This window comes from Electrophorus electricus, chromosome 19 (assembly GCF_041902795.1).
Source record: "Electrophorus electricus isolate QZ-2024a chromosome 19, ASM4190279v1, whole genome shotgun sequence".
Classification (NCBI taxonomy): domain Eukaryota; kingdom Metazoa; phylum Chordata; class Actinopteri; order Gymnotiformes; family Gymnotidae; genus Electrophorus; species Electrophorus electricus.
The window spans coordinates 7,553,552-7,567,500 of record NC_137515.1 but is presented as its reverse complement, the minus strand read 5'-3'; the positions used below and the strand labels follow the sequence as shown (position 1 = coordinate 7,567,500).

The 13,949-nt window shown below is 48.5% G+C and overlaps 1 protein-coding gene across 17 annotated transcripts in view; it reads right to left on the bottom strand.

Annotated features, from left to right (window-relative positions):
* strbp (spermatid perinuclear RNA binding protein) overlaps window positions 1-13,949 on the bottom strand; it is a 113,188-nt gene that overhangs the window by 26,210 nt on the left and 73,029 nt on the right. For all 17 annotated transcript variants that reach the window (XR_014118736.1, XR_014118737.1, XM_081702811.1 and 14 more), the window contains 8 exons: window positions 11,740-11,835; window positions 11,494-11,605; window positions 10,264-10,361; window positions 5,627-5,732; window positions 5,398-5,481; window positions 2,409-2,617; window positions 801-953; window positions 484-618 (listed from right to left, as the gene is read on the bottom strand). Coding sequence is in view for 15 of the 17 variants with exons in the window: in XM_081702811.1 (XP_081558937.1) it covers window positions 484-618; window positions 801-953; window positions 2,409-2,617; window positions 5,398-5,481; window positions 5,627-5,732; window positions 10,264-10,361; window positions 11,494-11,605; window positions 11,740-11,835 (993 nt within the window). In the remaining 2 variants the exon portion in view is untranslated. The remainder of the gene's footprint in view (window positions 1-483; window positions 619-800; window positions 954-2,408; window positions 2,618-5,397; window positions 5,482-5,626; window positions 5,733-10,263; window positions 10,362-11,493; window positions 11,606-11,739; window positions 11,836-13,949) is intronic.

Sequence of the window (13,949 nt, the reverse complement as noted above, 5' to 3'; positions counted from 1 at the left end):
TGACGAAGCGTTTGTCGTGGCTGTGTGTGTGTGTATGTGTGTTTCAATCACCTCCATGACGAAGCGTTTGTTGTCGCTGTGTGTGTATGTGTGTGTGTTTCAATCACCTCCATGACGAAGCGTTTGTCGTGGCTGTGTGTGTGTGTGTGTGTGTGTGTGTGTGTGTTTCAATCACCTCCATGACGAAGCGTTTGTCGTGGGTGTGTGTGTGTGTGTGTGTGTGTATGTGTGTTTCAATCACCTCCATGACGAAGCATTTGTCGTGGCTGTGTGTGTGTGTGTGTGTGTGTGTGTGTTTCAATCACCTCCATGACGAAGCGTTTGTCGTGGCTGTGTGTGTGTGTGTGTGTGTTTCAATCACCTCCATGACGAAGCGTTTGTCGTGGCTGTGTGTGTGTGTGTATGTGTGTTTCAATCCCCTCCATGACGAAGCGTTTGTCGTGGCTGTGTGTGTGTGTGTGTGTGTATGTGTGTTTCAATCACCTCCATGACGAAGCGTTTGTCGTGGCTGCCTCCACTCTCTGAGATCAGCTCGTATTTGAGTCCTCGCCGTTTCTCATTCAGCTCCATCACTGGGTTCTTACCACTTGCCGTCAAAATAGGACCCTGAGTTCTAACCTACACACACACACACACACACACACACACACACACACACACACACACACACACACACCCCATCAACAGCTGTTCATACAGAGCAGTCACCACTTCTCATTAGCAACTCAGACATGATTAGAGCAGGGTACAGTGCAGGCCTCGGGAGCCTGTGTGTTTGCGGTGTGTGTGTGTGTGTGTACCTCCAGCGTGTTGGAGCTGTCTGTGGAGTGTGATGTGTTATTGCTTGAGTGTGTGGACGTCTCACTCTTGCCCTCGCTGTCAGACTTCTCGTCGGCACTCATAGAGTCCAGGTCTGTGTCGAAGCCTGTGAGATATCCCATGGACTGCAGCACCTAGCCACCCCACCCACAAGTCATCAGACAGAAAGAATCGCTACGCAAACACACATGCCCACAAACAGCACTTAATGTTCAGCTACTTATACAGGGCAACTGAATCAGAAGATTCACATATGACTAAGGCTCCTGTATTTCTGGATTGTGCACAAGTTCAGTGTACAAACAGGATTTAAAAAACATTTTTGGTAAACAGTACAACAAGGTTTGCTCCAGCAGACCTCAATTAAGTCATGAATGTCTCACTCTTGAGATCAGATGAGTCACATATGGTAACTCTGATAAAACTATAAAGAAATGCCCTTCAGAGAGTAAACCCATATTTGGACAGGGTTTGTTTTACATGGGAAGGTGGGGTAATGTAATTATTACCAGTGTTAATATAAAAATAACCTCAGGTTATATTAATCCTGTTTTTGCACGGTTTTTCTCAAGTTTGGAGGTGCTTGGGGAGGCATTTTGTTTCGTTTTGGCTGGCACAGATCTCTCAGGTCATTCAAGTCTGTGGCAAACATCAGGTGCCGTACGACGTACAACACTCAAATCCAGCACTCAGGTGTTGTATGACGTACAACACTCAAATCCAGAAGACAAATCAGATGCTTCTGGCAGCATTAATTAAGTCATTGTGTAGCATAGCCTATAGCATACATATGTATTATGAACATGAGACCTGTTAATTTTCAAACTAAACTTTCATTACTAGAAGTGGGTTGTAAGATTGGTTACCATCTTCTACTTTTTGGAGGTGACGGCAGCGTGTAAATTGAGTAATCACACCCATCTAAGTCATTTAAGCCGAAATGTATTACCCTGTGCGAATCAGTCATAAATTTGACTGAAGTTTTGTAGTAAAAGTAAATTACTCCACCTCCCCATGTAAAATTAATCCCATGTGAATAGGGCTTAAGACTGGTAAAATAATAAAGAAATGCCCTTTAGAAAGAAAGATTGATAAAAGTATAAGATGTAAAGTAGGAGACGTGAAGTACTAGTCTGGGCCCAGTTTCCCAAAAGCATCTTAGTGTCAAGATCACCTTAAATGGGAATTTTTAGTTTAATTCTCACTCTAACACTTCAAGATATGATAAGATTGGATAACACTTTATTGATGCTGAAGGAAACTGCAGTTTAAGATGATCTTTGTGTTTTGATGCTTTTGGCAAATGCAGCCCTAATCGTTTTACTGGATAAAATTACCTGAAATAAGTAAGAATGTGTGGAAAGAGGCAAAATATCTTGCTAGGAGGTGACCTCATGCAGTGGAGCCCCAATCCTAACCTAAGCCTAAATCTCATAAAGGTTTACGGCTGCTAACCCTAACCTTAACCTCGTATACTACCTACTCACTATTGTTTCTTTTGCTGAACATGTTATTTAATTTCTTATTTTTGTTGCATGATGGCACCTAGTCACCCACACGTCTACCTTAACAATCGCCCAGAGGTCTACCTTAACAGCTACATGTAGCTTGGCCGTCTTCTTAGAGGATCCAGAGGCTTCATACACGCTTCCGTCCACGTCCACAGACATGGTGAAGACAGGAGCGTGGACCGGGCCAGACTGAGACAGCAGCTTGTACTGCAGGCCTGGACGTATCTGGTTCAGACGCATCAGTGCATTCATGGGCTGGTTGCAGTCTATTGCTTTACTGTCCAGAACTGTAGTGTGTGTGTGTGTGTGTGTGTGCATGAGAGAGAGAGAGAGGAAAGAGTGTGTGTCAGTCCTGGGAAATATTTAAATGGAAGAAATATATATATATAAAAGAAGATTCCAGGGAGTAACTGCAGTAAAGCTACAGAGGTAGTAAAATCAACACATCATGTTTATACATATATAATATTAAAAATCATCATCCTTAACATAGTCTTCTCTCCACTGGTATCGTATTGCAGTTTCTACCCCCACACAGCCCAGAAACAAGCTCCAGATTGGTTTCCTTGGTGCCCCTAGCGCCAGGCTGTCGGGCTGTGTATCAGCACAGTGCTCCACCGCCTGCCCTAGTGCACGTCTAATCATGTAACGGAGCAGACATTATTCCTCACAAACATGCAGCATAACCAGTGAGTCATGGAAAGGAGCTTGGTACAGAGCACACTGCTCACACACCGATGGTCATTCTAAGCTATTCTGTTGCAGGACTACACAAGTATAGTTAATCATAATTTAACTTAAACTGTTGGTTGTTTAAGTCCAGGTGAAAAAGTTTGTATTAAAAAAAGTTAACGCCACCAGTATTAGTCTGTCTTAGTCCCAGAAAACATTAAAGCCCCATAGGCCCGTTGAGGGAGGAGCAGTGTGTGTCTGGTCCCCCTGCATGGGTGAGTCCAGGACACGCGCTCAGCACTCAGTGTGCATCTGGTCCCCCTCCACGGGTGAGTCCAGGACGAGCGCTCAGCGTGCGTCTGGTCCACATGCATGGGTGAGTCCAGGGCGTGCGTTCAGCGCTCAGCGTGCATCTGCTCCGCCTGCACGGGTGAGTCCAGGACGTGCGCTCAGCGCTCAGCGTGCGTCTGGTCCCCCTGCACAGGCGAGTCCAGGAAAAGCACTCAGCGTGCGTTTGGTCCGCATGCACGGGTGAGTCCAGAACGAGCACTCAGCGCTCAGCGTGTGTCTGCTCCGCCTGCACGGGTGAGTCCAGGATGTGCGATCCACGCTCAGTGTGCGTCTGGTCCCCCTGCACGGGTGAGTCCAGTACATTTGCTCACCGCTCAGCGGGAATGGAGTCCCGTATCAAGCTGGTAGGCCTAAGCAATGGATTCTGCTCCTCTTAAAGCGATTTGTCTGAAGGCAGCTGAGCGGACAGGCTGTAGGCAGCTGCTCATCTTGCTAAGAAATTACAAATCAATGGCATTGATTCCCCCACACTGGTGTGAATCTTTAGTAAGACAAATCAGAGATAGAAAGATAGAGGGAGAAAGGGATAGAGAGACAGACAGAGGGAGAGAAGAGAAAGAGAGAGAGAGAGAGAGAGAGAGAGCGAGAGAGAGAGAGAGAGACAGAGACAGACAGACAGACGGTGAAAGGCAGGGGGTGGAAAAGCATCAATATAACCAATAACCAGAAAAAGAAGATGTCAAGAAAGAACACGTATTTGGAAACAGCCTCTGGTGGAAAACAAAAGTGGAAGAAAAATTTTACCACACAAATTATATTATCCAGTGGAGATTAGGGATTGGAGACAGATGAAAATACTACCCAGTGGCGATTAGGGATTGGAGACAGTTGAAGATATTATCCAGTGGAGATTAGGGATTGGAGACAGTTGAAAATATTATCCAGTGGAGATTAGGGATTGGAGGCAGTTGAAGATACTATCCAGTGGAGATTAGGGATTGGAGGCAGTTGAAGATATTATCCAGTGGAGATTAGGGATTGGAGGCAGTTGAAGATATTATCCAGTGGAGATTAGGGATTGGAGGCAGTTGAATATACTATCCAGTGGAGATTAGGGATTGGAGACAGTTGAAGATACTATCCAGTGGAGATTAGGGATTGGAGGCAGTTGAAGATATTATCCAGTGGAGATTAGGGATTGGAGACAGTTGAAGATACTATCCAGTGGAATGCTAGCTCTAATGGAGAGGGCCTCTGAGCAGTCAGAAGGGAAAGGAGACTGAAGCAATATGAACAGAAGGAAAAAACAACGGATGGAAACAAAAAAGAAAACAATGTGATGGCCAAGCAAAGATGGAGAGTCTCCCAATATCACATTAGACTAGTGAGAAAGAGAGGGAGAATTAGGGAGAGGGTTGGTAAGATAGAGGTGATCTGAGGGGCTGGGAAGGTTAAGGGGTTTACTGAGAATAAGTGGGAACTGCAGGTTAATATCAGCGCATGGGGATGGGGGTTAGTGGGAGGATCAGTGCGTGGAGGGTGGGGTTAGTGGGAGGATCAGTGCGTGGAGGGTGGGATTAGTGGGAGGATCAGTGCGTGGAGGGTGGGGTTAGTGGGAGGATCAGTGCGTGGAGGGTGGGGTTAGTGGGAGGATCAGTGCGTGGAGGGTGGGGTTAGTGGGAGGATCAGTGCGTGGAGGGTGGGGTTAGTGGGAGGATCAGTGTGTGGAGGGTGGGGTTAGTGGGAGGATCAGTGTGTGGAGGGTGGGGTTAGTGAGAGGATCAGTGTGTGGGGGGTGGGGTTAGTGAGAGGATCAGTGTGTGGGGGGGTGGTTAGTGGGAGGATCAGTGCATGAAGGGTGGGGTTAGTGGGAGGATCAGTGTGTGGGGGGGTTAGTGGGAGGATCAGTGCATGGAGGGTGGGGTTAGTGGGAGGATCAGTGTGTGGGGGGGGTTAGTGGGAGGATCAGTGCGTGGGGGGGGTTAGTGGGAGGATCAGTGCGTGAGGGGTGGGGGTGAGTGGGAGGATCAGTGTGTGGGGGGTGGGTTCCCACAACAGTATTTCCTCATATGGCTACACGTGTGAGAGTGATAAAGTGGCTCACCTTTCCTTAAATTGCGTTTCATCTTTTTGATGAGGTCTTTATCGTCCATCACACTGTCTTCATAGGGCCTCTTTAGCCCTGCACCTGATTCACACCAACACCATTCACATACATTCATAGTTTAAACTCAACAGTATCCATGCTACAGCTCATGTCATTTCATGCTACATATACATGCACACACACTCACCTAAATGCGCACATAAAACACATTCAGACTCATACACACCTTCTTTGTCAGGCCAGGGATATTTCTGTGATGGTTTGGTGGAGGGCAGTGGATCCATGTCTAATACCTTGTAAATCTGCCCGAAGGCCATCAGCCGGAGAGCATGCTGAAAAACACACCCACACGCACGTACGCACGTGTGCGCAGACACACATACATGCACAATTAGACTACAATATACAAAGTAAAACAGACATTGTGCACTATGCAGAAAAAATGTATTAACAGAACAATGGCAAACAATTGCAAACATCCCCACGTGTTCATGCACATGTGCAAAAACACACACGTGCATGCACGCACTCACACACACTCACTCACATATCCATAAAGACAAACCTACTCATAGGTTTGCACGCACGCGCGCACGCAAGTTGTTTTTCACCTTGGTGAAATGGTGAGGCTGGCACCACTGCCTGGAGGTCGCAAAGACTGCTTAGCAACATGGGCGTGTTTGAGACTGCTTAGCAACACCATAGTCTTTGCCTGCTGCTGTGCAGTGCATCTCAGTTATGGAAAAACCAAGCACAGCACCAACAGTTCCCCAACAACAAATCAAATTAACAGCAGAAGCAGGGGGGTTGGAGCATTTCAAAAACAACAAATGGCACAACACCCTGAGGACACGACACTCCTTCCTTTCCTAAAGGCACTGGAGCCTATTTTACCTGGCCAGGTCACATGCTTCTGCAGAACTGCATAAGAAAAACATATTGAGACTATCAGGACAGAGTAGGAAACCGGTGGTGAATGTGAAGATTGGACGTCCTTGATAAGCAGGGACAGCCAGTGGGGACGTACCCCAGAATCGGAGCGCTGCAGCAGGGATTGGGTCCATCGCTGCAGCAGTGCAGCAGGACTGCGGATCCGCTGGCACCGACGGCATTTTTAGTGGAACGCTTTTATTTCAAATAGTACAGAAATTGCCAGTAGTGAATGTGTCAGTAGATAAAACTAGGGTTAGCCTAACCCTAACCCTAGAGAATTCCAGATTTAAGACTGGTGAATTTGGTGAGCAGGCTGCATTGCTACATGGACAAATGAGCGGGTTAGAAGAGGATGACAGAGGTCAAATTCCACAAGTCCCACAATCTGACATGAAGTGGCAGTAGTTGAGTTTTCTCCTCAGTCACTCTTTCCTGAGCATATACCAACACCAGTGATTAGATGGGAATGCTTCCCGGAATCTAATCTAACACAAGATAAGGGTTCAATCTCGGGCCACTCTATTCACACTGAGAACTTTGGAGATCAATAGTCTTTCATTGCTTTCTATGGATGGGATTAGCGTTTGGGGTTACAGTTAGGAGTTAGGATCAGGGTTAACCTAGCTCATTAGCTTCAGTACCTGGTTCAAACAGCTGACACACCGCTAAATTTGCCTGCACACACACCTACCTACCCGACCACGCGTCACGCCTACCCTCCCGACCACATCACACTCCTACCCACCTACATCGCACGCCTACCCACCCAACCACGCCACACGCCTACCCACCCAACCACGCCACACGCCTACCCACACGACCACACCACATGCCTACCCACACGACCATGCGTCACGCCTACCCTCCTGACCACATCACACGCCTACCCGGCCACATCACACGCCTACCCACCTGACCACGCCTACCCACCCGACCACATCGCAGGCCTACCCACCTGACCACGCCACACTCCTACCCAGCCACATCGCACGCCTACCCACCCGACCACCCCACACGCCTACCAGACCACGCGTCACGCCTACCCACCCGACCACCCCACACGCCTACCAGACCACGCGTCACTCCTACCCACCCGACCACGCCACACGCCTACCAGACCACGCGTCACGCCTACCCACCCGACCACGCCACACGCCTACCCGGCCACATCACACGCTTACCCACCTGACCACGCCACACGCCTACCCACCCGACCACGCCACACGCCTACCCACCCGACCACGCCACACGCCTACCCACCCGACCACGCCACACGCCTACCCACCCGACCAAGCCACACGCCTACCCACCCGACCAAGCCACACGCCTACCCACCCGACCACGCCACACGCCTACCCACCCGACCACGCCACACGCCTACCCACCTGACCACATCACACGCCTACCCACCCGACCACGCCTACCCTCCCGACCACATCACACGCCTACCCGGCCACATCACACGCCTACCCACCTGAGCACGCCACATGCCTACCCACCTGACCACGCCACACGCCTACCCACCTGACCACGCCACACGCCTACCCACCTGACCACATCACACACCTACCCATCCGACCACGCCTACCCACCCGGCCACATCACACACCTACCCACCCGACCACGCATACCCACCCGGCCACATCGCACGCCTACCCACCTGACCACGCCACACGCCTACCCACCTGACCACGCCACACGCCTACCCACCTGACCATGCCACACGCCTACCCACCTGACCAAGCCACACGCCTACCCACCTCACCACATCACACGCCTACCCACCTGACCACGCCTACCCACCTGACCAAGCCACACGCCTACCCACCTGACCACATCACACGCCTACCCACCCGGCCACATCACACGCCTACCCACCTGACCACGGCACACGCCTACCCACCTGACCACATCACACGCCTACCCACCCGACCACATCGCACGCCTACCCAACCAATCACATCACACACCTACCCTCCCGACCACATCACACACCTACCCACCTGACCACGCCGCACACCTACCTGACCATGCTGCACGCCTACCCGACCACACCTCAAACCTACCTGAACATGCCGCACGCCTACCCGACCACGCCTCACACCTACCTGACCATGCCGCACGCCTACCCGACCACGCCTCACGCCTACCCACCCGACCACCCCACACACCTACCTACCTGACCACACCACACGCACACCTGCATGCCACCATCCTCCCCACAAAAAAATTACAGGGGAAAAACACTCAAAAATTACAGTGTTTTATAAGGGCAAAATTCTCAACTAGCGCTAGTACAGCAAGGCCTCAGGAGTGTGTGGTCAATGATCGCTCTGAGATCGATCCTTACTCAGGAGTGCGTGGTCAATGATCGCTCTGAGATCAATCCTTACTCAGGAGTGCGTGGTCAATGATCGCTCAGAAATCGATCCTTACTCACAATGGCATGGTTAATGATCGCTCTTAAATCGAGCCTTACTCACGAGTGCGTGGTCAATGATCGCTCTGAAATCGAGCCTTACTCACGAGTGCTGCTCTGTGAATGCCCTCATGACATGACCAAGCCAAGCAAAGGAAAACAGAAGAGCTCTGATCAGCTATTTCACATCCATAAACCTTAATTAGTAACAAACAGCATAAAACGAAATAGATTATAATGACCACAACACAACATACTATTAGCTGCATTAAAATGACTGTATGAGATATTTCTTAGGACACTTCTGGGAAGGGGGCCATGGTAGCGTTTGTTTCTTTTCCTGAGATTAAAAGAATGTCATTAGCATTCTGGAGCATCACTAGTGTGCACAGGGGGTGAAAAGAGCTGACGACGCACGTTCGGTCTCTGCATTACATTTTACTGTTTATGTTTTCCCTTTATAATACTTTGGTGCTACTATGAATATGTCCACACTCATAGCTTCACTGTGTGTGTATGAGACAAACCTATGCATTTCCATATTCAAGTGAGAGAGAGAGAGAGAGAGAGAGCGTGGGAGAGACCAAGATAGAATGAGGGAGAGTAAAAGACAGCAGAAAGAGTTAAGAGGCCCAAAGATCCAGTTAGGTATTCCACATTCATTTTCAACGTTCTTCAAAAGTAAGGGATCCAGAGATCTTCTCAGTGGTGCAGTGTCTCACACACTCGCACGCATACACAACTCCACATACACGCACACTCACACCCCTACTGAGGCAAGCTACAAGATGTGTAGGTTTCAGTAGCTATTTTCCCACGCTCATTAGTAATCCAGCCAAAATGAGTGTGAGAGAGAGAGAGAGAGAGAGAGAGAGAGAGAGAGAGAGGGGTAGAGGAAAAAGGAGTGTTTGTGTGTGTGTGTGTGTGTGTGTGTGACAGAGAGAGAGAGAGAGAGAAGTAGAGGAAAAAGGAGTGTGTGTGTGTGTGTGTGTGTGTGTGTGTGTGTGTGTGTGTGTGTGAGAGAGAGAAAGACAGAGAGAGAGAGAGAGAGAGAGAGAGGGGTAGAGGAAAAGGAAGTGTGTGTGTGTGTGTGTGTGGGGGTGTGTGTGTGTGAGAGAGAGAGACAAGGCACTACTGCTGATAGTGGTGGATACACTCAGAGCACTGACCACTGATAAGAACTGTTTAAGAGTGCTCGCGCGCGTGTGAATGTTTTGCACCGCTGTAATCTGAAGAGTGCAGATAAGATAAGCCATTCTAAGAAGACAGCTCTCTCTAGTCTTGCCGGGTGGCTATTATGTGTCTAAGCTTACACCTCTGCCATTCTCACGCATTATCTTCATTAATCTCCAGACACAGTCATTAGACCATGCTCCACCTGTTACGCCATGCCGCTCATTTATAATCGATGACGAGGGACGTGCTTAATGAATGATTCAGGGCCGAGTTGGTTCTCACACCATCCGATCAGCAGTGGCGGCGGGGAAGGAGAAGAAACGTGCGGATGTCACCTGGGCACTGTGCGTTATGGCCTCCGCCTCCTCGTCTGTCATGGCTGCAAGCGTGTCTGTCAGCTCCTTCTCGCACGGATCGTGCAGACCTGGTCCACCTGATGAGGAACGGGAGGAGCAGGACTGAAGGAGTGGAGGAGCTTATTATGTGGCTCAGCAAACGCTGGGTAGCTTCCCCTGTTAGTCATATTATCACTGTTTTGTTGAACGACCTCTGCAACTGTTAACAGGTAATTAATACATAAATCTGTCATCGCTTGTTTGTCATGGCATGAAACAACTTCCTAACCCAAAATGACAAGTCAGTTAGACAGTTCATGCTTACCTAATTGCCAATGTCAGGTAATTGGTGAATTCAGTTCATGCTTATCTAAACCCCACCGCACAGACTCCACCCCAGCACACAGATTGCACCCACTGCCCAGACTTCAACTCCACCACATAGACTACACCCCACGACAGACTTCAGCAAATTTTCCAACATATGGTATCCCTCACTGTTTGAGAGCTGCTTCACTGCTAACCTATGCGAGTCCTCCGCTGACCTACGTGCGAGTCCTCCGCTGACCTACGTGCGAGTCCTCCACTGACCTTCGTATGAGTCATCCGCTGACCTATGTGTGAGTCCTCCACTGACCTAAGTGGGTGTCCTTCACTGGCAATCAATTCATCTACAACAAACGTTACTTCCTGCTGCTCAGAAGCATAGTGAAAGATGATAGCATGTAAGCAAATTAAATATTAATAACTGCTTCATTCACTATTAATTAATCATAACCACATAAAGGCAAAATGAGTATCTGGGATAGACTGGTTATGCCTGGCATTGAAAAATGAGGTTCCATTAGCCCTCAGAGCCAGATGAATCAAAGCTTCACAAATGGACTAAAAAACTGGATACGGAGCCATCATTCCTTATTTAGATGGTACTTTGCCCTGATCATTTTGCATATCAGTTCCAGGGGGAGGCTCATAAAAATCCATTACTAACTGGTGTTGTTATTTCAGTACTGACTTGAGGTATCAGCTGCTGGGTAGCTAGTAGAGGGTGTGTAACTGAAGAGAGCAGCTTTGGGCTATTACCAAACCACAAAAGGGTGAAAAGAAATGTATATCATGGCCTGTAACTGTGGCATTCCCAAATCTTCAAACTCTTTCTCCTCCTCACCTCTACACCTTTACCGCTGACCCCTCACCTCTGCCGCATCGATGTGCTGGTGGTTTTCTCACCTGGGAGCAGGATTCCTGAGGCCAGGCATTCCATGACTCTGCGCAAGGCTTCTCCGGCTCCCAGCGGCCGGTTACACGTTGCGATGGCCTTCTCGCAGAGCAGTTCCAGCGGCTGGCGAAAGGGCAACATGATTTTTCAGATTTCAAAACCTGAGCATCTGCTTTGTCGTTATTCAAAATCAAAAATGGATAGCAACAGCAGTTTCAGAATTCGTTTGTTCACCACCACGCTGGTGCCACACTCACCCAGCCCTTGAGAGGCTCCCAGGCCGACACCCGATTGCACATGTCCCGCAGAATCCGTAAAACAATCACGCCCGATTTTAAGCCATTTACTCTCGCCTGAGGAGATACAGAGCACTGCAGTGTGAGCCAGGTGCAGCAACCACGCTTTACGCCTAACCAAACTACTCCTCCATCTTTTCCCACTCTGTGTGTGTGTGTGTGTGACCATAGATATTTATATGGTAAGGGTACAATGTAAGCTGATGACACGAAGAGGTGTTGCTTTGGGGCAAGTGGCTCTCCAGGAAAGCACATGGCAAATCTTTAAACAACAAACAAGCAGGTTACAAAGAGGGAAAAATAAGAGGCAAAAATTAAAAAAAAAAGTGTATCAATTGCTTTTGTAGCCTTACGATGCAGTTCATACTGGGACGTTTGTAGCCTTACGATGCAGTTCATACTGGGACTTTTGTAGCTTTACGGGGCAGTTCATACTGGGACTTTTGTAGCTTTACGGGGCAGTTCATACTGGGACTTTTGTAGCCTTTACGGGGCAGTTCATACTGGGACTTTTGTAGCCTTTACGGGGCAGTTCATACTGGGACTTTTGTAGCCTTACGATATAATTAATACTGGGACTTTTGTAGCCTTTACGGGGCAGTTCATACTGGGACTTTTGTAGCTTTACGATGCAGTTCATACTGCGACTTTTGTAGCCTTTACGGGGCAGTTCATACTGGGACTTTTGTAGCCTTTACGGGACAGTTCATACTGGGACTTTTGTAGCCTTTACGGGGCAGTTCATACTGGGACTTTTGTAGCCTTACGATGCAGTTCATAGTGGGACTTTTGTAGCCTTACGATGCAGTTCATACTGGGACTTTTGTAGCCTTTACGGGGCAGTTCATACTGGGACTTTTGTAGCCTTTACGGGGCAGTTCATACTGGGACTTTTGTAGCCTTTACGGGGCAGTTCATACTGGGACTTTTGTAGCCTTTACGGGGCAGTTCATACTGGGACTTTTGTAGCCTTTACGGGGCAGTTCATACTGGGACTTTTGTAGCCTTTACAATGCAGTTCATACTGGGACTTTTGTAGCCTTTACGGGGCAGTTCATACTGGGACTTTTGTAGCCTTTACAATGCAGTTCATACTGGGACTTTTGTAGCCTTACGATATAATTCATACTGGGACTTTTGTAGCCTTACGATATAATTAATACTGGGACTTTTGTAGCCTTTACGGGGCAGTTCATACTGGGACTTTTGTAGCCTTTACGGGGCAGTTCATACTGGGACTTTTGTAGCCTTTACGGGGCAGTTCATACTGGGACTTTTGTAGCCTTTACGGGGCAGTTCATACTGGCACTTTTGTAGCCTTTACGGGGCAGTTCATACTGGGACTTTTGTAGCCTTTACGGGACAGTTCATACTGGGACTTTTGTAGCCTTTACGGGACAGTTCATACTGGGACTTTTGTAGCCTTTACGGGACAGTTCATACTGGGACTTTTGTAGCCTTTACGGGACAGTTCATACTGGGACTTTTGTAGCCTTTACGGGACAGTTCATACTGGGACTTTTGTAGCCTTTACGGGACAGTTCATACTGGGACTTTTGTAGCCTTTACGGGACAGTTCATACTGGGACTTTTGTAGCCTTTACGGGGCAGTTCATACTGCGACTTTTGTAGCCTTTACGGGGCAGTTCATACTGGGACTTTTGTAGCCTTTACGGGGCAGTTCATACTGGGACTTTTGTAGCCTTTACGGGGCAGTTCATACTGGGACTTTTGTAGCCTTTACGGGGCAGTTCATACTAGGACTTTTGTAGCCTTTACGGGCCAGTTAATACTGGGACTTTTGTAGCCTTTACGGAGCAGTTCAAACTGGGACTTTTGTAGCCTTTACGGGGCAGTTCATACTGGGACTTTTGTAGCCTTTACGGGGCAGTTCATACTGGGACTTTTGTAGCCTTACGATGCAGTTCATACTGGGACTTTTGTAGCCTTACGATGCAGTTCATACTGGGACGTTTGTAGCCTTACGATGCAGTTCATACTGGGACGTTTGTAGCCTTACGATGCAGTTAATACTAGGACTTTTGTAGCCTTACACTGCAGTTCATACTGGGACTTTTGTAGCCTTACGATGCAGTTAATACTGGGACTTTTGTAGCCTTACAATGCAATTCATACTAGGACTTTTGTAGCCTTTATGGGGCAGTTAATAC